The 27,450-nt window shown below is 44.0% G+C and overlaps 1 protein-coding gene across 2 annotated transcripts in view; it reads left to right on the top strand.

Annotated features, from left to right (window-relative positions):
• The window catches only part of LZIC (leucine zipper and CTNNBIP1 domain containing), a 146,374-nt gene that overhangs the window by 24,458 nt on the left and 94,466 nt on the right, over positions 1–27,450 (top strand). For both annotated transcript variants that reach the window (XM_069241172.1, XM_069241173.1), the window contains one exon: positions 19,600–19,709. In XM_069241172.1, coding sequence (XP_069097273.1) covers positions 19,609–19,709 — 101 coding nt within the window. In that variant the 5' untranslated portion in view covers positions 19,600–19,608. The remainder of the gene's footprint in view (positions 1–19,599; positions 19,710–27,450) is intronic.

Here is a 27,450-nt window from a genome sequence, read left to right as displayed (position 1 = left end):
AGACCCCCAGCAATTTGTACAATTTCATTTTCAAACATTAAAACAGTAATTCGCAAAAAATATAACAAGTACACACCAAACAAATACTCAAATTACTAAAGATAAAATTCTTTTATATTGAAAAAATATGCAAAAATCTAAACATTTTATTGGGGAGCTTGACGCTGCATCTCAGCAACTACCTTTACAATGTTTGGTTCTATTTAGGAAAGGTGAATCCTCAGGTCAGATTCTACATTTCCAGAGCGATTTCTGTTTTTATTTTTTAGGTATGCAAGATCTGAGAAAGCTTTTTCACATAGATAAGTTAAGGGGAAAGGAAGTAAACCATAAGGGCCTCTCATCTCTCCCTAGTCTGTCTGTCACAAGTACTTCATTTGTTTTATAGCACCTCTCCTACCATTGTAGGGTGTCAGGGCACTTTACAGGGGACCTCAAGGTGTAGGATTCACATGTCATCCACACTGATAGGCATTTTCTAAGAGTAATTGGTCCGGAGAAGCACAAACTTAGAATTCAGAACACAGCACAGTGATTAGCGATGACGTTAGCACAGTGCATAATTTGTAAATAAAAACGTGCCGGTGCCCAAAGCCCTCCTCTTAAACATGCAGCTGCTGCAATTAAATGTGGGTACACTGAATCCTGAGGCAGCATAATTCTAAACCATCTTGGGCCTCTTCAATCCATATAAAGCCACTCCCTGCCACTTCAGCTCACTCTAGCAGCTTTCTACTTTCTCCCTTTGTGACGCTTTTTTGTTTTTCCCTTCCTCCGTCTTTCCCATTTGTGACTTTTGCTCGCAGCAAATGCTTGAGGCAGAAGAATAAGCCCCGGCCCTCAAAAATAAGTGCCGGTGCTCAGCACCGGAAACAACAAGCACAAATTGAGCACTGCGTTAGCAATAAGAATGTATTTCTACACAAGCAAACCTTTTTTAGCAGCAAAAGAAAAATGAAAGACTAGGAAAAAAACAACTTTCTAATTTGTGCCATGCGGTTTGCATGCAGCTCATTAATGGCAGTTCACAGCTCACTGTGCTAGATTACGATTATGAACTGCATAGTAACAAAAGAATATCTGTGATAAAAGCAGTAACCCACTGTGCCATGCACATAAAATACTGTTTTTTTGCATGATACACATTCTTTGCAGCAGGCATATTAACCATCTGCGCTACCTTTGAGTCAAAACTGCCACTGCACAAAACTCCCATCTCTCTCCAGCAGATACATTAATCACTTGAGTTAGCTGGACGCTTTTATTTTTGCAGTACAAGGAGCTTTGCAGTCCCTTTAAAACTGCTCAACAAAGGAAGTAATAAATATGAAAACACGCACGCACACATGTTTGTCAGAGGCCCCAGCTGGAGAAGTGCCTTCCTCCCAGCCCAGGCCTGCGGACCCCCTCGGAATGTGTCAAGTACCCCTGGGGGTCCGCGGACCACAGGTTGGGAACCACTTATATAGACCATTTCAGTATTTAATGATCATAATTCTTTAGTGAGCATTTGAATGGGGATGTGCGGGTGAATCTGGAAAAGCTTTACTACGTGTTGTAAAGTTACAGTGTATATAGTTCATGAGTATTTATTAGTATTTAATATATATTTCTAGGAAAGCAAAGATCCCAGTAGATTACCTGTCATGCACCATATGAAACGGAAGACAATGGGAACGATTGGGATGATGAGTTAATGTGGCAAAGGTGTTGGCAAAATGATGATGTATTCAACAGATGTGTTGTCATAAAGAACAAGTGGCTGCTTGCTTTGGATGATGATGATGTTGTGTTCCAAAATTCATGAGGTGTCCTGTCCGATCACTATAAACCAGTCCTCCAGAAATGAGATAAGGCATTCTAATTTTATAAATATCTCCTAGGTGGCCAGAGATGAGTCTCTACACCACAATTAGCCAAAAGACCAGGCCAGTTTGTAGTAAGCAAATGAGTCAATAGAATCATGCCCACAAATACAGGCGGTCACACATAATTGTGATGTGTGACTGTGCTGTGTACACACTCACACTAAGCATGCACGTGTATGGATGTTCATGGGTCCACTTTTACTGATTGTTGCAACCACAAAACAGAAGTTACAAAGAAGTTATATTTTTACAATTTTGTGCTTAATTTTGTTGGTTGTCTTTTATTTTTGTATCTACGACCCTCAGCGTTTAAAACGAAAATTCCCCAATTTGTGAATCAACTTTTTCATGTGAGTGAAAGTATCTTCTTCCTAAATAGGACATGTACCCTCAAAAAGGACACTTATGGTGGGTACCAACAAACCACTAGAGAGGGATTACAAAAGTAGATCAGGAATATTTCTGTCCTGATGAATTGCCACTGAGCCCGGTATGGACACCCAGGCAAGAAACTTGTTGACTTGGAAGTGAACTGAGGATTATTATTTCCTAAAGAGTTCCATTGCGTTGTTTTGAACTTTAAGGATATTCATCCACTAAAAATAATTTGCATAGCCTTAGTTAATTTTAACCTGGTTATCTTTGCTTCCAAATCTACTTTCACATTGCCCATATAGCAATTGCCGGGCTTCTGAGTATATTCATACGCATAGAGGGGAAAAAGATAACCTCATGAGTAAGAGCAGCAAACTTAGATTTACAAACAAGAGAATAAGCCACCTTTTTAACACCCGGCTGCAGCAATATTGTTCCTGCATCTAGCCTGTTATATATAAAAGGATCTTCTCAAAGAAGATTAGGTTGTTATATTTGGGTCGTATATGTTTAGAAAGTAGATATCAAGGAGGCCTAATAGAACTCCGCTCTGCTTGCGGAGTTTGCAGAGTTTTGCCCACTCTGCGCTCCGCTTAGAGTGGGAGTTCCGAAAAAGTCTGCTGGAGTGAAGTTCTTTACTTCATCTGCGCTCGCCAACTTTAAGTTGGCGAGTGACGAAAATCTCACTCAGACACCTCTCAGTGAGATTTCTCAATGCGGGCGGTCGAGGATGGTCACTACCGCTCATGTTGAAAAACCTTCGGTTCGCGTTGAGGAAGGTGCTGCTCAAGTAGAAAATTCACTTGAGTGGCAGAAAATAAGCTTCACCCTATTGTGCTGTGCGTGGTGCCGTTTGTGCTGATTTTTCAGCATAGGACAAACACTTGGAGCTACAAATTAGGGTGAACAGCGTGACCTAATGCTCTCTGCTGCTTGCGGAACTCTGTGTGGCGTGGCTGAGCTTTTTGGTCACTTCAAATAGTTCTGCATAGCAGAACTCCGCGAACTCAGCCCTGACCTACTAATAATTCACATTTCCAAATTGTCTCTGCCTGTGATTATTGGATGACAAGGGACATCCTTTTCCTTTTATACTAATGGTGCTACCCACTTCAAGTAGGTACTGTTTGAGATGAATCATCTGTGCATGCCCTAATTCGTAGCTTATGTACCCGTGGAAACTAAAGTCTAGTAGTCTCCTGTAACATCACCAGGCGTTTTTTTTTATTCTGCTTAGATATGCAAGAACCTCCCCAGATTTCCTAGCATCAGTGAGACCCGTTACCTTCCTGGTGGCTGTGTGACTTTTCAGTGGCCAATCCCTGACATCATGCAGTTACCTAAGCAATTCACTCGTTGCCACTCCCTTGTCACACTTGTTGTCTCTGCGCGCACACATACTAGAGAAATCACTCGAACCATTCATCCCTAGTTGAACTTCTAACATAGCACAATAAAACTACTGCCCTCTAACTGGACAGCTTGCATTCCAAACTTCCCATCAGCACCCTCGTCAGCCAAAAATCCTACCCTTTGCAACCTGCATGTGTGCACATCAGTTAGAACCGCCCCACAGACTTAACAGTTTTAGAAGTATTCACCCTCAAGAAATAACCCTTGCAATCATACAACAACCTTGACATGGCATAAGCAAACATTCTTAATCATACCTTTGAATGGCAGCACACATATATTGCAGCACCAAGCCATATCTGTTCATCAGTTCCCAGCACCATTATTTTATGTCTGCTTTTTTTGTTTGCCGAAGATCGCCATTTGCAAATTATATCCCCAACTTGTGGTTGCTCCCCAGCAGGCTTTTCAGTTTAACCAGATGCTGCATTGCATAGTTCATGTTCCTGTCAAATATTTGACTGGCGTGAATGCCTACCATGCTTTCTGTACCTAAAGTCCTGAAAAATCAAGAGCATTGCACATTTTACTCACTCCAGGCACAGTATCCTGTCAAAGTACTGATAATTGAATATTGTGGCTGTCATGGGCTGGGGGGGAAGGGTGGCGGGGCATATGACAAGAGTTGTGGGACACATGATCAAAGCTCTCTGCCTATAAAATACATTTCCAAAAATGTGCACTTAAGAAAATGTGAGCCAAAGTGTTTCCAAAAAGGTATTCGATTTGCCCATCACTGTGGTCTTTGCAGGCGCTAGGATTCTCACATTTAGTTCACCTAGTTTTACTTTCAGGTCTTTTTTGCACAGATCACCTCCAGTACTCACTTCATTTTGAGGAGCTTTTCAGTGTGGCAGGGGTAAAAGCCCTCTGGATCTGAGATGCACTGTTCAGCCTGTTGTATAGCTATTTTAGCCATGTTTTAGATACGTTGTTTTAGCTAACTAGGCCTGCCGCTGTGCATCTTAACCCTAGTACATTTTATACGGCATTGCTTTATTTTTCTAGCAATAGCTACATTTGCGGTGCTGTTCTATTTTTTTCTCTCCCTTATTGTTCTTCCGCCTAGGAAAACATTGTTTTCTTATTAGGACATTTTGTTCACTTTGTGCTTTCTCCAAGGCTACAGTCAGATAGGGTTGTCGACAAACATGGTATGCTGTGTCTCCAGCATTTACTGAAATACACTCATACAGGGGGACTATTTCTTAGAATGTTAGCTGTTTTGTTATTTAAAAAAACACCCCTTAGTCCCAGACACATTAGAGGGTGATTCCAGCCAGATGACCATGACTGTATGCTGATCGCTGCAAGCTTAGATACAACTACTTGCTTAGACAGCCCAGCCCTGAACCAGATGGGGACGGAGTCTCTTTAGCCCTAAGGCCTCTTCTTCAAGTATGAGGGATGATGTTTTCCCAGGGGGAAACCTGAAGGGCAGATTAGGCTTAGTATTCTGTGCTCATACTTAGCGTACGTGAGGGACTAAAGATCCAGTCTCCTGTTTAGACAGCATGGTAGGACTGTTTTTGTGTTTTACACTTTGTCACATGCCTGCTCCTATTGTTTTTTATTATCCTCGTTATTGCTATGCACCTGCTTTTATCTAAGATGCAGATATTTTAATAACTGCTTATTTAAATATATTCTGCTTCCGTTGTCTTTGCCCAAGTGAGATCTTGGCAACTGAGAGAAAGGGGTGCGATCTGATGTACAACGATTCCCTGGGTAGTCTATCTTACCATGAGCCCAGTTGCCAAAATCATCTCGATCAGAGATGGGGCGCTGCCAGTTAGCCGGAAACCCTGGATTAGGCCGGCAGGGGTCACCTGGGGTGGAATGCTACCCACTACCCAGGAGATCCTACCGCCCAAATCCAGTAGCCTCATTATGCACATACTGTGGCACCCGTTGACATCAAGTAAACTTCCTAATGTGAAGACTCCTATTTTGTTACCAAATATATTACCGTTAATTGTGCATGAACACCCACTTTCTTGAAATAATGATTAAACCGCTGTACATATGACAAATCAAAAAGTCTTGTAATCTTAATGTTTCAAAGATCTAATTTAATACTCATTCCCACAGACTAATCACCCCTTCTACATCAGTAAGATAATGCCATAAATCCAATTTCATCAGTCCATCTCCTTCCGGATTAATTATATAAATTGGAGTCGTTCCAACATAATCCACAATCCATTTAGTTTGACCACAATTGTTCTCATAATCTTTATCATCTCCTATAGTTCAAGTGAAGATCCATAGTAATACAGAGTTATCCAAGTTCTTTACAACGACCTTACAGCCAACACGTGTTTCGTCACTTGATTTCCTCAGGGCTGGAATACAGTTGCTTTTCTTATTTAAATGGTTCTGGAACCCAAGAGTCATAGAAAAAGACATTGAGTATATTCAGTATGATGATAATAAAATCATTAAACAGATAAGTAGAACAGTGGTGCCAACGTGAGACCCTTATCCAAGCAGAAACTTGTGACTGAATTAGTAACACAGATCAAAATTACTATAAAAGAATACTAATCCTAATCCATACAAGCACCCAATATGTGACTGTCCTCAACATGCACTAAAAATCACATTGTCAAAAAGTACAGAGAGAGCAAGGAGCATAGTACCAGCACCGCATGTGTCCTCATAGATAGAAAACTCAATCCGGTTATAACCCATTTGTTGTCACACAACAAATAAACAGACCAGTGCGCCCTCTATAGTCAAAAATAACCCGGGAGGTGGAACCCGGTCGCATGTTACCTCAAAATATTCCAAAGTATAAACTACGTAAGGTAAAGTTCCACTTTACTGACACTTCCGTTGTCACATTAGATCTACAGCCTTTCTTTCACTCGGTCCAGATATAGACCACCAGAAAGTTTTTTTTAGCCTGTAATGAGAAAGATTTATTTATATAATTTGTTTATACCTTCTTACCATTTGCCAATCATTATCTAATTAATATTGATGTATCTACTCAGCAGAAAATAATTAAATTCACCACTCTCTAACCAATAACTGTGCTATATTAAAAAACACCATCTAAGCTCGCCTCTTTTATTGTGCTAGTATTATATAACGAAGTTCTAATAACTCCTCGATTATTTATACTATAGTTAGTTTATACCCTCTTTCCTATACCCTCTTTCCGTTTGCCCAACATTGTCTAATTTATATTGGTGTATTAACTCAGCAGGAAATAATTAAATTCACCACTCTCCAACCAATATCTGTGCTATATTAAAAAAACGCGATCTAAGCGTGCCTCTTTTATCGTGCTAGTATTGTATAACGATGTGCTAATAACTCCTCGACTATTTGTACCTGCATTAGAGTCCCTCCGATCCATAGAACGAAGGGACCGTATCCTGTTAAGGGAACCACTTCTGTGTTTTCTCACCGTTTAAATCGTTCCTCAGAAGCCAGAAACGCCGGTCACAACCCGGTTCTGCTCCACCTCAGTTGTTACCCTCTACACAGATAACCGCCGTGTACGGCGTTCTCACTCTTCCAATTAAAAAGACTCCGCCTATATTGAAACAAAGAAAGGACTATTCACCTACTATTTCGCTAGACATAAAAAAAGGACCAAACAACTTAACTACTGCCCATTTTAACACCACTCAAGAGGAAATGTGCACAATTCAGCCATCATTTTATGATAGTAAAGGGTAATACCTCCCTCTTATTAAACTTGGAAAATCATGAATAAGTCTCAATGAACACAGTAATCTATTACCACCCCTAATAAATATATATTTTCCACTAAATATTAATAGAAGATAGATACTTTAGTAAATCCACGCCCATTCACTTGAAATGTGACAACAAACAATTATTAATTAGATATAAGAGTATAATAAGAATTAATAAATAAAAATATAAAATAATTAGTGTACAACTAAAATGTGAAAAGTATAAAGTGTCCTTATAGAGTAAATATGGGTGAATATGATAATAAAAAAGAAGAAAGAGAAAAAGGAAAGAAAAAGTGTTTAGGACTGATCCTTACTATCCCTTCACACATATTCCACCAAATCATATAAAAATAGTGCATAAATCATGCTTATATTACATTCCATCATATTATTCGTCAAAATAGTTAACAATTCATAGTTTGTTTATGACATATCACTCAGTAGACATCATCACATTGAGCTATAACCTTCGTAAATCACATCAAAATTTAAGTCAAACTTGACTGTACTACTTTTGAGAAGACCATCCACTCTCTTTCAATGTGATCACAGGAAGTATTCCAATTCTCTATCTGAGTTCAATCCATCTTCTACTGCCCTTAACCGCATTATCCACATTGCTTCTCTTCTTCGCAACATTAATTCCCTATTCCCACCTCTCTGGTCTTTTAGTACCTGTTCACAGCCAAAAAAAGTAAAACCAACTCTTTCATTCTGAGCTACACAGTTAATCATGTGTGCTACCACGGGGTATCTCATATCCTGCTGGGCTAAAGCTCTGGCATGTTCTCCAATTCTTACTTTTAGGGGTCAGATTGTACTACCGACTTAATACCTCTTGCATTTGCAGACCAAAACGTAAACCACAAAGGAAGTGTTACAATTCATGCTGGACCTAATGGAAAATGTTTCACCCAATAAATTAGAAAATTCTTTCTGCCCATGGCAGGCCCACTTGGAGAGTCCACAATCTCCACACTTATAAAATCCTATCCTCTGTGTTCAGTAGCCTCATTACCCTAATGAGAACCTATGCAACAAGCCATGTCTACCGTCACTGCCTGTTTATCCACTGCCTCTCTGAGATGATCCAGTCTATGGGCCAGCATGTCAATTTTGATGTTGTTTTAAGTTGAGCCCACCATTAATTTCTAGCAGAAGTGTCATTGTGTCTTCATCATCAGATTATTGTTGAGCCTGAGATGGACTTTACACCTCATCTGTACCATCTCCAGCATTCTGCTTCTCAACCCGTCTTGAATCGAAGGGTAGGTTACTTTGCTTCCTATCTCTTTTGCTCTTTATCCAAGTTCAGGTTAGGACAGCAAAAATTATCTGGTAAGCAGTGTGCACAGTGGTGGTAGGAAACACAATCCAGGCTGGTGCCAGTTTATTCTCCGCAGTCTTTCCCTTCTCTTCACCACACTCGTCATTCACAAGATAGCATTGTTGCGCAGCAGGGTCACTAATCCAAAGAACACAGGAGTACATTTGATTGCAGGACCTGAGCACTTAGGACATTGAAGCCCCAGGGCACTGTAATGTGCACCAATGATGTACACCAATGAGCAGGAGCCACTCTATGTCAGTGCAGACCAGCAGCCTGCATTGAGTCTGGCAGGGCTGCTCACTTCCAGTGACCGCTGCAACAGACTCCAGACCTGCCCAGGGAATATGCAACTGCCCTCTGTGAGTTCAGTGCAGCCTAGATGGCACCAATGCTATAGGCTCTCCCATCTTCAGTCTACTGTCATTGATCCTTATCCTTCGGAGCCTTCCACTGCCTTTCTCATAACGCCAGGCAGTACAACCATTGGCAACAAAACATGCAGTGCAGGCAGTTCACCCGATGCAGCAGAGTGTGTGAATGGCCCCTCAGGCTCACTATCGATCCCTGTCACTGAGGGAGCACATTGCATCTGCACCTCCATCCTCCATGATCCCAGGGGTGTTTGCAACTCACAGAGGATGTTAGTTCTCAGGGTGCAGGATAATTAAGAAGGATTGTGCTGTGGTACTTGGACGACTGGCCATGCCTCAGCGACTTAGTTGGTCCTGTGAATGTGTTAACTATTGCTAAGCGTTTTGTGGAAGTAATCAGAGAATATTATAGTAAATGGATTGAGCTGAAGTTTGTAACCAACCCCAACACTAGGGAGATAATTGAATTTCTCAAACTAGTTTTAACAAGTGAATGGTTTCCCAGGCAAATGGTGAGTGGGTACAGTTTTACATTCAACAGATATGTTAAGGTTCTTGAGAATGACTGGTATTGAACATATAAAGTACCCAAAAGGTAAAGGATTAGTACAATGGATAAAAAGGTTGATTTAGGAAACCATACTGTTTGCACAAAATGAGGAGTACCTTTAAGAGAGGTGTTAAAGATGCACTTCTTGCCGTATCGCTTTGCTCCCCACAACACCTTGCGTACGAGCAAAGAGGCTTTTGGTGGGTACACAACAATATAATTATGTGTTTAATGCGAAACAGTCTGTATATTGTGGGTCTTGAGCTTATTTGTACGTGCACATGACATCAATTTATCTCCTGCAGTTTGTTTTGGTATACAATAATAATCTTCTTAAAAAAATAGAGAAGGGTAAAGTCATAGCAAGGTGTAAATGGAGGTTTCAATTTGGGAGGAAATGGGCTAATGAGAAAGCAACATGTGAGGGCTATGAAAGCCTTCACATTTTAATATGATCTCATGGCCCGATGAGGGTATTCGTGCGCTGTCCTCAGACAGCATGGATTATAACCATACATACCCTCACCATCACATTGTGTCAACCAACCGTTTGCCTCTTTTAATGTAATTTATAAGGGACAAGTGCCTTGGCCTCAGTGCAGATAAATTACTTGTTGCACATTACCCTTTTGGATGCCAGGTAAAGATGAGCCTTCCTCATGAATAAGAATAAGTCGCCTCTCTTTCACTAACAAGTTTAGCTGCTAATTTGCCAGCATTTTCTATATGCTATAATGTAGGTGTGAGTCTTTGAGGGCCATAAAGATGACACCTCCACTATTGTTATCTCCAGATCTGCAGGAACTTAAAGGAAGCCTGTAAGCCAGTCACATAATAAAGAATGACTGCATCAGCTCTTGTCACTGATAAATCGAAAGGAATTGCTGGGTATGCCAAGACTTTAACATGCAATACACACCACATATTGTCTTGTGTCTGCAAACTTCCAGCGAGCACCAGAATTGCTCTCTAACATACTGGTGTGTTCTCCTAGCTCTTCTACTAGGTCCATCCTGCATGCCATGTTGTACCTTCATACATATCACCTTTACAGAAGATTCCACCACTGCCGCCTTAGTCCCCACTGTGTTCTAGACAAGATGCAGCCACCAATGAAATAATCTGCATTTTGTCCATTTTTTTAAATATTTTTTTTAAATCGTCTCCACTTCCTTTATCATTTCTGCTTTATCCTCTTTCAAATTCCAGCCACCCTGCTGCCATTATTGTCACTCATTCCTTTTTGTGGTCTTCCTACAGAACGTTTTTGCTGTTGTCCTAGACAGCATTATAAACAATATTTTAACATGGACCCAAAGTAGGCTTTGGGTCTTCTACTTGCTCATGAGTGGGCGTTTTTCTTGTCTGTTGAAATTACTCCTACTGTTTCAATTGCCTTCAGTCCTATTCTTGTATGTCCTGCCCTTGGAATGTTTAGGCTACACCCTTATTTTTAGTGCTATATATTTCCACTGCTTATTCAGTACACTTTTTAGCTTTCTGCTTTTTTTGTATGAAATTTGTGCAATAGCACTCAATGGGAGTAATATTCTGCAGCTTTTTAAAAAATCTTTTATCTCTTTCATTCCACCCACTTTCTGATCCTCTTCCTCCCCTATCTCATTAACTCCACCCCAGTCATCCTCCTTTCCCCATGTCCCCTCCTTCCTCACTCCCCACCTGCGCTCTCCGGCACGGAGCAAGGCTGTGCCTTGATGCGCCTCTCCCCTCTCCCTGCCTGTTGGCCCCCAGTTTCTACTATTGGCTTTTCCATTGCTTGTAAAATTGCACCAGAGTTGGCAAATCCAATAGAATTGACCATCCATGTTGGAATATTACATTTATACTTTCTGGATGGCCTTCCTGTTTATATACAGAACTTGGTGGCCATTTTGTGAGTATAGAAAACCATGTCTTCAAATGGACAGACTCAGTTTTAGGCTTTGCCAGTGCTTGCAGTGCAATTTTGAAATTATTGGCAAAGCCATGAGCAGTAACTGGACTTCTTGGAAGGTCAGATTCTATGATTCCAAGATAAGTCAAGACTTCCTTCAGTCTTTGTGTTAACTCAATATTCACATTCTAGCACAGTGAGCCCACTGGCTCCACCTAATTCTTACCTTCAGGTTCACTATGTCACATCTCATCAGAATTCTGACATCACTGGGCATGGTCTGGCCGCCGAAGAGTATGGCCGCCTGGCTGAAGAGCTCCGTGCGCCGGGCTGGGTCGGGGCCTTTGGAGGAGGCGCCATCTTCTGTTTGGAGCTTCTTTCACGGCACTCTGGACCCCTGAGGAAGCAGTAGGTTAGAGAGCTGCAGGAACCCGGGCGCACAACGGCCATAACTGCCGCCGCCAGGAATCGTCCGAGTGCGGCCTAGTGAGGTGCGCCGAGCCGCGACCTCGATTGAAGAGAAGGACGGAGGGAGTCGGCGATGATAATAGGGGCTGAAAGTGCCTCTCCTCGGCCACGTGCGCCAGTTTGTGTCCCGCGACCCGTCTCCCCAGCAGAGTCCAGGAGGAACAGGTGAGGGGTGCATGCCCCTCCCCTCCACGTGCAGCAGCTCCTCTACCTGCCCAGCGTGCAGCGGTATATTACAGCTCGACTGGAGAGCCCCACAGGTCCCCTGCAGTGCGATTGGCAGGCACCATTAACAGCTACCAACAGAGTGAAGCATGCTGGGCACCCACCGGGGAGAACCGGCCCTGGCACTCCAGTTCTAGGGGCTCATCTAGAGGCTTGACAGGAGCACCTCTGAGACCTATGCAGGAGGGGGCAGCAATACTCTGCCCGGAGCTCCCCAGACGGGGACAGACGGCAAATTCAGGAGACTCGACAGGGGAGTCTCCACCCTGGGGACGTGGCTGATTCCTCCAGTGGAGTATTTCGTGAGGTAGGGCCACCTACCTGTTTACAACGGTGCGGCGACTGTGGTCCCAATTGGCCAATCCCACATGGACTCCTCATTACAGCTACCGTTTCGCAACGCTCTACTCTTTTACCCCCCGCAATTGCTTGACAATCGGAGGTGGACCTAAATTTAGTGCGGTCTGACCATCAGTCCCGGAGACGGGGTTCATTACCACTCCGATTGCCTAAACGTAGAGGAGAGTACGCAACCCTATGTTTAGAACCACTCATACAGCCGTGTGGCCCGCTCATTACGTGTGCAATCCTCCTCCTCCAGGCCCAACCTGCTTGAGTGCTCCCCTTCAACAGCCACAGCATGGGTAGCCTTGCCGGCTCGTCATTGTGAAGCAGGAACGGGGTCCACCAGTCACATTTGTACCAGGACATTCAATTAATCTTTAGGAGCTTCGTCACCCTGGGGGAATGACACACGGGAAGTCCTCCGGCAAACACTCCTGTCAGCTGTTGTTCTCGGAGGCCATTGTACAACCAAAAAACCATGGCAAAGCAGACGGCCCCTCCATGTTCTGCGTCTTCGCCACCTGACCTCCCTGCGTTAGAGGTGACAGACCGCATATTGCAAGAGATCGCCGCTGTGGGACGCCGTCTGGAGGCGATGGATTAAAAAATAACAGACCTGACTGTGGCCTCCTCCTCTATATGGGCTGACATCGCTGGCTTCCGGGAGACGGTACATGACTTGGATCAACGTCTCACAACAGTGGAGGGCCAGATAGCGGCACTGCCCGATCAAGAGGCAGAGCTACGGTCTCTACGGGCAAAGGTCATCGACTTGGAGGACAGGAGACGCAGAGACAACATAAGTTTTTTCAGCATCCCGGAACACAAAGAGGGTTCTGATATCAAAACTTTTCTCAAAAATCTCCTGCCCGAACTTTGGAGTTCTCGCCACCATTGGAGTTCCAAAGAGTCCACAGGATTGGCCCTTTACACAAAGCGACCTCCGACAAACCCCATCCTATTATGGTATTTTGCACCATGACCAGTCGAATCAGATCATCTCAGCAGCCAAATCGCAAGGCCCATTCTCTCTAGAGGGGCACGAAATTAGGGTGGCGGCGGATTTCTCCAAAAACACAAATGAAAAGCGGAAGGCATTTTTGGCCCTTCGCCTTCAACTCAGGAACCTGGATGTTAAATATGGTCTCTTTGACTCGCAGGTGGATTGCATATAACGGCAAATCCAGAGATTTCACTGAACCTGCAGATCTCAGCTCAGGTGATTTTCTCTTGCTTTTAGACTTGCTACGAGACTATCTTTATTGCCAACACCTTGCCACCTTGGGGGTGGAGTTATGGTTGGAAACACGGAGGCAGTGGCGGATACAAATGTTCTGGGAATATGATATTGCACATTTTTCCTGATACAGTTGATACAGAGTTATGTGTTTAATGTTATTGTTTCTCGTCTGCTATTGACTACACTATGTGTACCATGCGACCGACCTCTGGTTGTGGGATATGCTTCCACTGCCAGATGTCGTCCTCTCCTTCTCTCCTGCACTACCCCACTGGAGTTTTCTATTCTATCTACCTGTAGTATTGTGACCGCGGGGCATCTCTTTTCACGAGCTGAGCTCCCGATGCCCCCCCTCTGCATTCTCTACGGCTCTGCTAAGGGAGAGGTTAGTCTGTCCCCTCTAAACCATTCATTCCCCCTTGCCAACTTGGAGAGATGTCCAGTGCGCATACGTCAGGGGATTTTGGTTCTCATCCCGCGCTATCCTAGGGCCATCACTCTCACTTTTTTCCTAGATATTCCTTATGCCGTGTTACAACGCTACTTTCCTGCTGGTAGCCCCTTACTATGGTGGTCATGCCTTTGCTGATCCCCGAAGCGGACTCCGTTAGCGATGCGGGCCCTAGTTTGAGGTAGCGTAGACTTCACCGTCTTTATGTGTTCAGCAGAGTAGTACCTCCCGCTTACCTGTCTAGGTGACCAGCCAGATTACACTCTTCTCTGCTACACTTCTTTGTAACACCCCGTCATATTTCCTATTTCATGTTTCATATTTCACATTTAATATTTCATAACACATATTTTGTTAAATCCCGCTTTCCCATACTCCATACCCCATGCTCTTTGCGCCCTGCACCTTACCGCGCAACATTACCTTTCAGTGAGGCTCTTTAGCATTCTTATTAGACAGCATGCTACCTATCAGGCACCCTCCTCCCCCACTCCTCAGCGCCCTCCCGGCGTGCGGGCCTTACATGTTCCGACCCGCTGTTTAGCAGGGCTTCCAGTGGCAAGATACTCCTCGTCCACTGACGTTCTCACGCTTTTTCTTTATATTCATTTGTCTTCTTGTCTCTTTTCATTCTTCACACTTTTCCTTTTTCTTCTGAGTTTATTCGATTGTTCACTCTTTCCCTTCTGTCTTGGTGCTTTTTATTTCTCTTTATCTTTCTTTTTCCCTGCTTACCTTACATTTTCTTCCCTTATCCCGGCTTTGCTCGTAAGTTTGCTTGATTCTTCTATCCCCTGTGACTGAGGGTTTTACCCACACCTCCCCCCTTTCTAAATTTGTTTTTTCCTAGATCACACTTGCTTGGAGCCTTGCAACCCCTAGCACCTCCTTTCATTTCCTGTATTAATAAATGCAGCACCCCTCGCTCCTCTTCGAATAGGTTCTTACTACACCCAATAATGGGGTCGATGACCCTGCCCACGGTTCTATCTTGGAATGTACACGGTATGACACGCTATGTCAAGGTCCTATCTTATCTTCGTTCAAAAAAAACGACATTGCCCAGCTACAGGAAACACACCTCTCCTCATAAGAGTCAAGAAAACAGCGGAGAGATAGGGTGGGCAAGTTGCTTTTCAGCGGAACACCATCTGTACATAGTGGGTCACAGGGTTTAGGGCGGAAATGCGGAGTGGCGATACTCATTTGCCGATCCCTACAGTTCCAGCTTCTTAAGACATGGTGTGACCCAGAGGGACGTTACGTTCTCGCCAAACTCACCTTAGGCTCTTCTACAATCTGTATCGGTTCCATTTATGCTCCCACAGGCTCCAAACGTTTTTTATTCTTCTCTCTCAACCGACTATTGACAAAGATTGGCGCCTCCCAATATATACTAGGTGGGGACTGGAATGTAGTGCAGGACGTCATCCTGGATCGCTCATGTGGACTCGACGTGGGCAACAACGCAGACCGAGCTCTTTTACGGGGCTTCCTATCGGACCATGGTCTGTTGGACCACTGGCGCCTCTCCCATCCTTCCAACCAAGAATACACCTTTGTTTCCTTGGCTCACTGGACTCAATCTCGGCTAGACTATTTTTTGATCAACCATTGGTTATTACAGTCGATTTGAATGTTTGAAATTCTTCCGGCCGCGTTGTCATATCATTCCTCGGTTTTATTGGCCCTGGAGCTGGGGATAGCTTCACCCGGTCGTAAGCCTTGGCACCTTCCAAAGCTCAGATACCATATCCCGAAGAAAAAGGAACAACTTAAATCTCATGTTGTCACATATCTTCAAAATAATAAGGGTTCGGTCTCCTCGCCCCAGCTACTATGGGCAGCGGCAAAGGCAACGATTAGATGACAGCTCATGAGAGACGTGGCCATTTCCAGTGCTCAGAGGAGGGATCACCAGAGCAACCTGGAAGATCGCATTGCCCAGGCCACCCGGGAGTACACACGAACACCCACTCCGCTCATCCGTTGCTGCCTGGAACAAGCCAAAATGGCATTGGCGTGCAACAGCCGCCCCCTCCCATGAGGAATGGATCACTGCAATGTGCCAGGCAGCATCCCAGGAAAGACTCATATATGACTTACAGGATAGAGCAGACGTGTTTTTGCAAAACGTGGTCGCCCTTTCTCTCTGGTCGGTGAGTTGAGTATTTCCTATGAGAGGTCTCAATATGACTGACCGGGTGGGGTTCCGTTTCGTTGACACGCTTGCTATTACTCTCCAGCGTATTCTTACGCCTTTCGGTTCTGTTTCGGCCCTGTTGAATGCAAGCACACACCCCTATATGTTCTCCGTCCGGTCCTAACACAAATGCACCGATCACTTATTCCTATCTCTCTGTCTCCCTTTCTTCACTTCTCCATCCCCTATGATATCTTCGGCATTTTCTTCATGTCCTCGTCGGCCCCCCTCTCCTTTGTTCTATGTTCTGTTCCTTTCCCCTCATTTGTGTGGCTCTTCCCCCCCTCCCCCCGTTCTATCTCTCCCCATTCCTCTTCTTGGCACGTTTTTCTTTTTCACACCTTTGTTGTTTCCTCTTTTATTATGCACTCATAGTTATGTTCTTCTCTCTATGCTTTACTGGTTTTGGGTATTTCCTTGTCTTCAGATAACCACCCCCTCACTTGTGATCTTTTTGTCTTAGTTTACTTTAGCACCCAGGGACGTCTACTCTCCTTGCCTGCATTACTATCACTAGGGGCGTTACTCCCCCTTTTTCCTTTAGGCTCCCTCTCAGGACTCCCCTTTCCCAATCTAGGAGAAGGATATTGTTCCTTTTTGCAATCCACTTGGAAAGCTGCTCTCTGCCTTTAGCTTGTACCTTTTAGCTAGAGATCTTACAGAGTTATATTTTCTCCATTATTCCTTATCCTTCAATAATATCCTGGGATTTTCCATCCTTTTTGGACATCTAGTGATGGGGCGCCTGGAGATGGCAGGTTTGTTAGACCCGTTAGGAACACCTATGTCCATGCCATTTAGCGGGGCAAAGGTGGGGCAGAGGGAGAATGTTAGAGAGTTCTTACAGTAGCATTGTAGCGCTGTACTAGTGTTGCATCATTGTGTAATTGAGTTCTTACTTTATTGTTTTGCTGTATTAGGATAAAGTACTAGAGTATTCTTGTGCTATTGTATTATGGTTATTTTCCCTACAATATTTTTATTGTACTTGTATGCCTTGGATGTAGATACTTGCCTAGTCTGTCTGATATTTTTATTTGTGTGATTACACCAGACTTTCAGATGCATGAGGTACACGAGTCTTGAAGGCTTGCTATTTGCTTTTTGTATTTTGCATTGGTTTATGAAAATTAAAAAAAAGTACAACACAAAAAAGAATTCTGACATCACAAGTTTGATTGTCATTATGATGAAATGCCTTTTCTTTAATCCTCATCTGATCTCTTCTCATACTGCATGTCACCAATCTTGAAGCAGAACGTCTAAAGCCCTAGCCTATGCTATAGAGCCATGCTTTACTCCCAGACCCACCTTGGTCTGCCACAAATCCTGGCCTCTTATTGACTTTATCAAAGCTAGAACCTCAGTCACCAAGGCGTATTCATCATACGGTTGTTTGAAGCCAACTACCTTAATTTCTTTTACTTAACCTAACACTGGCTTGCCAACAAACAGCTTGGTATTAACAACAGCCTGACCTAAGTTTCAAATGACAACTTCTTAAAGAGGTGGATTCCGAATCATGTGCAGTGCTCCTTCATTCATGCTTCCCTTACATCCTACAAACCTTTGAAGTCAACAGTTGAGCCCATCACAGTAAATGCCAACTTGCCAGTGATATCAGGTTAATCCTGAACTAAATGTATAGATTTCCTGCCCGTGGCCTATTATAGCAAGACTAGAGTTATGTGTCAACGAGATTTTTCCCAATTGCACAGAATTAAACTTTTTTTTTTTTGAGTTTTCTTTTTAAAGCTAGTCAGCACTGTGTCATCAATGTCCAGTGAGATATTTTCTTTCATTTAGGCCATGCTCAATCAGCAGCAAATACTCGAGACCTGCGCTCTCCTGACATTTTGACCAGAGGACACCCGATCCTCATTCAAGTGATTTAACATATCCCACTAAAGACAGTGCCCTCTACAGTCCAGTCATATGGTCTCCTGCACTACTCACCTCTGTTATTCTGCTCATTGAATGCACCATTTACTAGACCTGTTTATATCACATATGACCTGGGCACCTCGCATCTAAACACCACATACATTTTCAGGTCCTATAATCCTTTCACTTGTTTCACTGGTCCCCAGGTCCTAAATCACCAGATTCTTTAGTCCGCAAACTAACATTCAGCGCTTGAAGTTGGCTACTACTTGTCAAATAAGACATCCAATATCTGGGACTTTCATCAGACATTTGGACTTACCTAGTTACCGATAGCTTAGGTGGCTTTCCATAAACTCACCTACTGAGTCAAATACTTTATTTGGTTGCTAGTTCTTTGAGTATGGTGACATTGTGCACTTATTCTGAATACAAATGAATTAATGCGACTGGATATTTTCAGTCATCAGTACATTAATTTGTAACTGTGATGCATGAGGGCTTTTCCCAAAAGACGCACTATGTTCTTTGGTAACATAAAAAGTGTGCCTTAGAAAATTGCACCTAGTACTCAGATTGAAAAAAATTAGGCTAACCTATTATAATATTTTGCCATCAAATGTAAATAGCTCCAAGGTGCCTTTGTTTATTTTACTCTGAATTTATTTATGCATGTCTTGGTAAGCTGGGGAGCAAGGGCGCTCTGTAATTATTGTGCTTCGGAAGGCACACCATCGTCATTATTGCTTTCCTCTGTTTTTATCCATTCCTGGAAGTGCAATGTTAGTGTCTACTTTATTATCCTATTATAACTGTGTTTGCAATAACCCAGTCAACCTCCGAGCTTTGTTTCTGATGTGTTCATTATTACTGCATTGTAAGTATGCTATCCCTGGAGTACTTAGTTATTGTAGATGTGTAAATCCAGGAGAAAATGACTCTCTCAAAAACCAGTCAAAGCTTGCGGTATCAACTCAGATGCTCTAATCCTTGAACCATGCTGAATCTGGGTTGTACATATTCAGGCAAGGAATAACCCATAAAATCATACATTGAATTGTTGCACCTGGGATAGCGGTTCATAGAGTAGGACCTCAATAATCTGTTCTGCATAGGGCTCATAAATCTCCTACCTGCAAAAAAATCTAAATCTGTTTCTTGATGCAAATTTTTAGATTATGCCAAGCTTTTAGGCAACAGTTTGTCTAACATAAAAGAGTTTCGGGTATTGATATGAATGGTTTTAGTGTTTTTTTTTCATTTTAGATTTGAAAAATGACTTCCCGGGGAAAGACAGAGACCAGTAAACTGAAGCAAAACTTGGAGGAACAGTTGGACAGACTTATGCAGCAGCTGCAGGATCTGGAGGAGTGCCGGTAAGAGACCCTGCTTCCAGCTCTGCTACAGACATGCCAGGGATCATGTTTTAGTGCACTGTGTTCCAACAGTTGCACCTGCCCAGGTTAAACCTTCTTTAATGAAAGGCATTAAGAATCTTTTCAAAGGTTTGAGAGCCAGGATTGCCCTATGTGAGATCACACAACTCATGAACTTTACAAACATACTTGTATTTTAATACAGCATCCAGTTTGTTGAGAGAATGAAACCTGTCTGCGCTAAAATAATGCTACTATACACTAAGAAGCACATTTATGGGATTTGTAACCAGCAGCCCATGGAGTGATGCATGATACTTTCAGCTCTGTTTGGCCAGATCAGACAAGTGCAGTAGGGAGAGGGAAGCTCGAGGTGCAGGAGTGCTCACAGTCATCAGACAGCCATAATCTGAAGACCAGACCATGCAGTGTCTCCTGGAACCTAAAATGATCTAAGCAGTTGCTCCAGAGGCTCCATGACACCTGCAGAAGGATCCCAGCCCCGATTGAGGTTACAGGCACAGTGCAGTTGCGACCAACCGTGGACCATTGGTTGCCAATACTCCGGCTGGGTCCTGGAGATGGCAGAGACGTGGTGGCAAAAGAGGCGAGGCAGCCTGTGCTGCATTTCACCTGGGCAGAACACACATAGAGGACCATGGCACGGCTTGGACTGGGGCCGCCCAAAGTTGGATCTACATGCTGGCATCATGGAGCAACTGTTCCTAGAAGTGAGACAGCACTCTTTTAGAATCTATCACCAGCAGAAACTTGTGTCTCTAGCAGGTGAAACAAACGGAGGACAGCAGACCCGGGAAGCAAGAGAGTGCTATGGACATGGGTGCAACTGGGGCTCTGAAGCAGCTACATACATTTCCTATCCTTGAAGCCTAAGGTAAAAGCAGGAACTGGTCTTCTCTAAAAACATATATATTAGGGCATGTAACTTCACTATGGGGAATTCTGCAAAGTTTACCACACCTGAAAGGCAATCAGTGACATGTGAAGAAGAGCTGCCCTGTCTCGAATACAGGGAATATTGGATGCTTGTGCCAAGCACAGTGAGATACAATTACAATTAAACTATTGATGACACTTATATAAGGAGTGGACCCCAAGTGAACCACCAGGCTACATTACAGAGTGGCACAGCATGCCTCCACTGTCCTCTCTCACTATCTGAGACACCACCCTTCAGGTCCATTTTAGCAGAGCTGAGTCAGAATTGGTAGTAGACATTAAGCTCAACACAGCTGCCCAAGACTGTTGAGGGAGGAGTGAAACTGAGAATATGAAATAACAGTACAAATGGGATGTATAAAGGGGATCAGGGAAACACTGGGTTCAGGAACTGCTCAACCTCATAGCCCAGAAACGAAAACACAACCAGGCAGAGGCCCAGTGCAAAAGCACTGTCGTAGACCAACTAGCCAACCCTTCAAACAGAGTAGATAAATTCTGTGATTGATTCTACCTGAGAGGCACTAGGGGCTAAAGTTGACACAGTTGCTGTAGACATGTGCGAGTGAAAACTGACAGAGAGGGCCAAAGCCATGAAAGACTCCATCAGTGAACCCCTTACAGCCTCGGACACACTGTGAGTACAGGTTGTAGAACTTACAGAGAAACTGAGGTGTCTGGCAGAGGATTCCAAAGGCTGCAACCACAGAAGCAACATAATACTGGATGTGCATGAGCCAGTTGAGGGAACTGATATGGTTTCATTCCTTGAAATGTTGGTAACAGAGAGGGCTCCTCAAGGCTCTCAAGTGTCTTTGTCCAGTGAAAAGCACACAAGGTTTAGGCCAGAAGACCGCCATCTGGTGCTCTCCAGCAACCAGTCGTAACCACATAGTTACATTATCGAGACCAGGACACGATCCCCCAGAAAGCCAGACTAACGGGCACTTTTATAATTGTAAACTAACTACGGCTAGTTTAAACGGGTCTCCTTCAAAAAAGTCAAAAATTCACTGAGAGGCAGAGATCCGCTACATATTGCTGTTTCCTACCACATTGAGTTTTATAATAGGCAGCTTTTCTCTATTCTTTTCTGAGCATTCTGAAACGTGGGAGTGGTCGGAAAAATATAGAGCTAGCAACGATGGGGAAGAAAGAGAGTGACCAGAATGGCAAGGCAGAAAACAGAGCAAATTATGATCTGAACCAGAGGCTGGCAGCCGCCCCACAAAGCATCAAGTTAAGGCAGAGTGGGCAGCGCTGGTTAAAATGATCCAAGGTGAGGAGAGAACTGGTAGTGTAAATTCATTCACCACTTTGGAGAACAAGATCATCAAATTACCTACTGTAATGCCAAAAACAACAGAGTGCCTGTAACAGGTGAACTATCAACTTTCCTATGTAACATATGAGTAAACTTGCGGGCAGTAGATTGAGATAATGAGTATCATTAGACCTTGCTGGTGGGGAGCAGGACTTGGATCTGATGCACAAATCGTGCAAATTGATGTGATTTACACATGGGAGTTTTAGGAGTGCTAGCCAGGTGAGGCAAATCTGAAACAACAGACAAACCCCTGCTCCCTTTACTTCTTCACCTATGATACGAATGGTGGATAAACACATTTTTTTCATTTTTATAATTTTTAGAATTGATGTTGTTTTGGCAGCTCTCTGTTGTGACTTGGTCCAGAAGCATGGGAGTTGAAGTTTGTTATGTTCTGGTTTCCAGCAATTCCATCAACACAGATGATTTATTGAGTACCTTAATAATGAAAACCTTAGACAGAGACTCAGAAGATTAACTACTAGATGTTGGAACCTACATTTAGATTTGCTTCCCGGGTTCAAGGCATTGCATTGCCCTCACTAAATGACCACACTTTTCTTACTGTGAATGTAAGCTGTATGAACTCCCTCACCAAAGGTACAAGATATATGTCAATTTTATTTGGAGGACTATGCTAGTGATCCTCCAGGAAACACATCTCCCTAAAGATGAAGCAGATCAGCTACAATACTGCTGGCAGGGTCATGTGTTTGCCATAGGTTTCTTTGAATGTGCAAGGGAAAACACTGATTTGGTTTTGGCCAGGGGTGCCTTTGGTAGACATGCACATAGTTTTGTTCGGGAACCTCTCTTCTGCCTGGTCCCATACCTGATGGCTAGAAGAACTGGGGCATCCCCCCATCCTAGTGAACAAGGCTAAAAAACTAGGTGTTGTAATAGGCAAAAAGATAAACTTTGGTTAGCAGGTGAATGCTACTGTCTCCTCCTGCTTCTCTCTGCTCACGGTGGTTAAGAAAATACTACCTTTCATCTCAGCACATTCCAAAAAGACAGTTACAAGTGCCTTAATTTTATCTAAATTAGATTAATTAAATGGCCTCTACATTAACATGCAGGTAAAGCTCCTCAACAGGCTGCAAATGGTGCAGAATGCAGATTTCCAGAGTCCGCAAAGTGAATTGGGGAGGCAGAAGTTTTATCACAGGAACCACTAAGCTCTGGAATAGCCTTCCCTCACACCTCAGAGCTATTCCTATACTGGTCTTCTTTAGAGAGGAGTTCAAAAAATTGGCTTTTTAACAATTAGGCTTTCTCTTGTTCTCAGTGGTAGTCTGCGCCAAGACACAATAGGGTAGACGTGCGCTTAATAAGTTGTGATAACATAACGTAGAGCCAGATAAGCATTGTCGATTAGATATCCTCACCACGATCCTGCACAGCCTTTGCATCCCAATCTCCTACTACCTGCAATTCTCTGAAACTATTTTTGCCAGATTAACAAGCTGGCATCAAGTTTCTTCCATTGTTGGGGGACATACCAGTTGAATTTTAATCATAGATTTCAATAGCTCCCACTGCCATTGACAGTAATTGACGATAGCACAAGGCTTTGCAAAATGACACTATTGTGGGGGGGGTTGGTGGACTTCTGGAGTTGGGTGTATGACACTCGTAGGGAATATTCTTCCTGAAACATTCTTTGAGTATCTTAGGGCACCGTTCAATACAGTGACAGCAATGCAAGCATAGCATACCATAGATATACATGACAATTGCTAGTGGTACATACCGTTTCCACCATATAGTGGTATCCTTGGAATAAACAGAGTTTGGGTAGGGTACTGCCATCAATATTACAATAGAATCCATATATATTTTTGCCCAATAAAATCACTCCATCCTCCATATAACCCTAAAGAGAAGTGCATCGGTGTATGAACTGAAGCAGCATAGGACATGGTGGAAACTAAACGGAATAGGAGAGCGAGGGAGCATCAGAATAGAGTACTAAGTATAACAGGGGTAGACACTGGGTCCCCTTTTACTTTGAATCTGATAGAGGTGGAGAGTCTGTGTGCGAGTGGGACAAGCAAAGAGCAGAAGGCCTGTTGAGAGCACTTTTACTAAGGGGCTCCAAATATATTAAACATTTTTATAATTAATAGAATGTTGCCATCCTCTCCATAGGTATGGACTTCCAGATCCTTGTATGCAACTGGACACAAAGGACATGTCCTCCTTCCAAGAGGCGATCAGAGTCGCCTTGGCCCTTCCAAGGCACAACCACAAAATCAACCAGTCTCTAGAGGTTTGGTGCTTAACAGTCCTGCAGTCCCAATAGGGCAAAACCCGGCGTTGATGGGAGTGGATATCCCAAAATGTCCATAATTCGGGCTAGAGTTTAATACCAGAAAGACCGATGACCGGACAATCCTACCAGATATGTCAAAAATTCCCAAGTAGTCCACAACCCCTCCAACCGAGATCAGACATGGATGGAAAGATTTGCTTTTGTTGGGTAGGATATATATATACCAGTCGAAAATCAATGTGTAATGCTCCTCCCTCATTTCTATAGCGTGATTGAATCAGTGGATATCTCCCCAGAGCTTCCGCCATCTCTCATTTGGGATCGTCTCTCCAAGCGCTTGCACCCAAAAAGCTATGTGGCGAGGCTTGGGAGTGGAAGTGGTAATTAATAGAGAATAAAGGAATGATATACAACCACTTGACCCACCTGCCTCTCTAGCAAACTTCTCAGTAGGGGAAAGGTCTCTAGTGGCTGCTGTTCTCCGTTCTTGGTAAAGTACCTAGTGTTTCAGTTATTTGTAGTGGTATCTCTCAGAGCTCGCAAGAGTGAAATCTCGCTGGCAGTTTTTAAAGGTGAGGCTGTCCCATTCGTGAGATAGATCAGATGTGGTGAGACTTAGCCCCTCCCTCCAGAGATCGAAAGACTGGGTGTAAGCGCAGGAGTTTTCCTAAAGCGCAGGGCTTTAGTAAAACTCCCAGTGGGAGAACAATGAGAGTCGGTGCTATCAACCCCGTGTCTCATGTAAGGATGATCACTCCGTCCGCAAATCCCTCCAGCAGACATATGGACGAGTGCACAAACATGCTTTTATTAGTGTTGGGGGCATATATGGAGGCTATTTTACACATCAGGCCTGCAATGTTACCTTTTACTAGCATTGTTCGCCCCTCTTTCTCAGTCTTGCAACCCTCTGGTTGGAATTTTAAGGAGGGATGAAAAAAGACAGCCACTCTGTTGTGCTTGGTGGTGGCAGAAGATCTTAGGATCGGGGGGTATGCCCTGTGACGAAGCCTTTGGTCGTCGCTGCATTTGAGGTGTGTTTCCTGTAATGTTACTATGTTGTGTCTCCGATCAAGAAGGTATTTCCAGAGTATATGATGTTTAGCTGGAGAATTTAGACCTTCAACTTTCCATCCAAGGATAATCAGTACAAGGGCGTTGTTAGATAAACAGTCTCACTCCATAGCCATAGACCTGACGTACAGCATAACCTCCTCCTGTCTCCACCCCAAACACTCAAAGATGGGAAAGCTACAACTTGGTCCTCCCTTTGGTCCCCCCAATCCCTACAGTGCATCAAAGTTCTCCCACTCATGTACCAGAAACAAGGTAACAAAAACATTCGGGGACCAAGGTCCCCAACAAAAAGGTGTTATAGCTGTAAGTTGTGTGGATTCAGGTGTGTCGGTCATAAATGGCTAGTGCATTCCAGCTTAGTCATGTCAAGTACAAGGCGAGCTGGCAATAGACAGACATTTTAATTGAGCTTAGGAGCACCTACCATCTTGCATCCTAAATGTTCACCCCTATAAGGCGGTGCAGTCCTGCAAGTAAACAAGTGAGGGGTACCACAGTTTTATAACCACCGCTCAAGTGTCACTCAAACGCTTTGATCAGATCTGTCAGAGTTCACACGGCAAGGTGTATAGTCTCAGCAGTAATACATCTGCTCTAGGCTCAATGTTTTCCTTGCCGTTTCGACCATCAGTGCAATAGCCATTGTCCCCTCTCCGCACTAGTCGCAGAGCTTGTGTTTGCTCCCTCCAGTTCTTTCTCAGGTCCCTGGCTCTCAGGTGTTGATATCCCTAGCAGGGTTGCTGCTTCAGACAGGTCAATGAAATGGTGAGGCTTGTTTTGCTATTCAAAGGAGAGGCCACCTGTATTTGATGTGCTCTCCGCGGAGTTTGTCTGTGACAGGCTGAAACTGCAGTCATCGGGCCAGTGTAGCGGGGGCAATATCTTTTAATAGAGATCACGTAGCACCAATGAATGAGACTGCTTCTACTTTCCATGCAGCCTGTAAAATTGAGCCTTTCACCTTGTAAGAATGGAGTTTCAGCAGCACACCCCTGAGTTGTCTCCCCTCTCCAGGAGCCAGAGAACCGACTTGGTGGACTCTGTCGAATTTAACCATGGTACGCTTAACCCCCAAAAGCTCTGAAAACATGCCCACCACAAAGGCCTCCAGATTCGGGCCCTACGCTCCTTCGTTCAGGTTCTGAATTCTAATATTGTCTCATTGTGAACAATTTTCCAGGTCTTCGCATTTCAGAATGGTGACATGCAGCTGGTTTCTGAGGAGGTCTGTGAAACCTTCCATCTGACCTACATGTTGTTCCAGTCCCTGAAACTTAGTATCGAGGCTTAGAATAAGAGTACCAACTGAGTCTACCTCTTGCTGAAGGGTAGTGGTCCTGGAGTGGATAGTGGACTTGAAAGCTTTGAAGGATGTGGGAATGTCTGCCCTCCGTTCTTCCCGCAGTTCCCTTTTAAATTCTTGAAGGGAGGGAAAGGAGGTCTGCCTTGGTGAGGGCCATCGTGTTACTCTGGGAGGTAAAGGGACAGGACTTCCTCGCCTCTGCTTGTGCAAAATAGCTCAACACTCTGTATGAGGGTGCCTTTTTTGAGGTATATAGGGAGTAGACTGGCACTGGGGAGAGGGCCATGAGGGGGTGGCAGTCAGAGTACGTCCTTTTAATAGAGCAAAGTTAAGATAGCCAGTCACCTCTTCTTCCCAGGTAGTAAACCATCATATAAAGAGCAGGGCATGGGGAGGTGGCTTGAGGAAGGTGCGCAGGGCCTGCATGGCAGTGCTCGTTCATGTGATGGTGAGGGCCTCTTTCTACCAGACTCCCATCGCCAAAATCAACTTAGGCTTGCAGCGTGGGCACTGTTTTAGTCAGTGTGTATTAGAGCTCCCGGGAAGCTGCAAAGGCTGTAAATCTCCTCTTATTCACCTTGCCAGGTCCGTCTCCAAGTTGTAGACCTTGGATTCAACACCTTGCGCCTCAGGAGGTCCCCAGTCCTCTGATGTGGTCATAGCTGCAGCAGCACGTGGCATTATGGGGCAGAGCGGGCTGAAGTATTATGAAGCAGGGAGCATGCATCACCATCCGATCGCCAGCTAGTGCACACCAGACAGTGACCGAGGCCGAGCAGCCCTTCAGTGTGCCTTCAGA

The sequence above is a fragment of the Pleurodeles waltl genome, chromosome 6 (assembly GCF_031143425.1).
Source record: "Pleurodeles waltl isolate 20211129_DDA chromosome 6, aPleWal1.hap1.20221129, whole genome shotgun sequence".
In the NCBI taxonomy this organism is placed as follows: Eukaryota; Metazoa; Chordata; class Amphibia; order Caudata; family Salamandridae; genus Pleurodeles; species Pleurodeles waltl.
The sequence above is the reverse complement of the archived record's forward strand: the minus strand, read 5'-3'. Positions and strand labels throughout refer to the sequence as shown.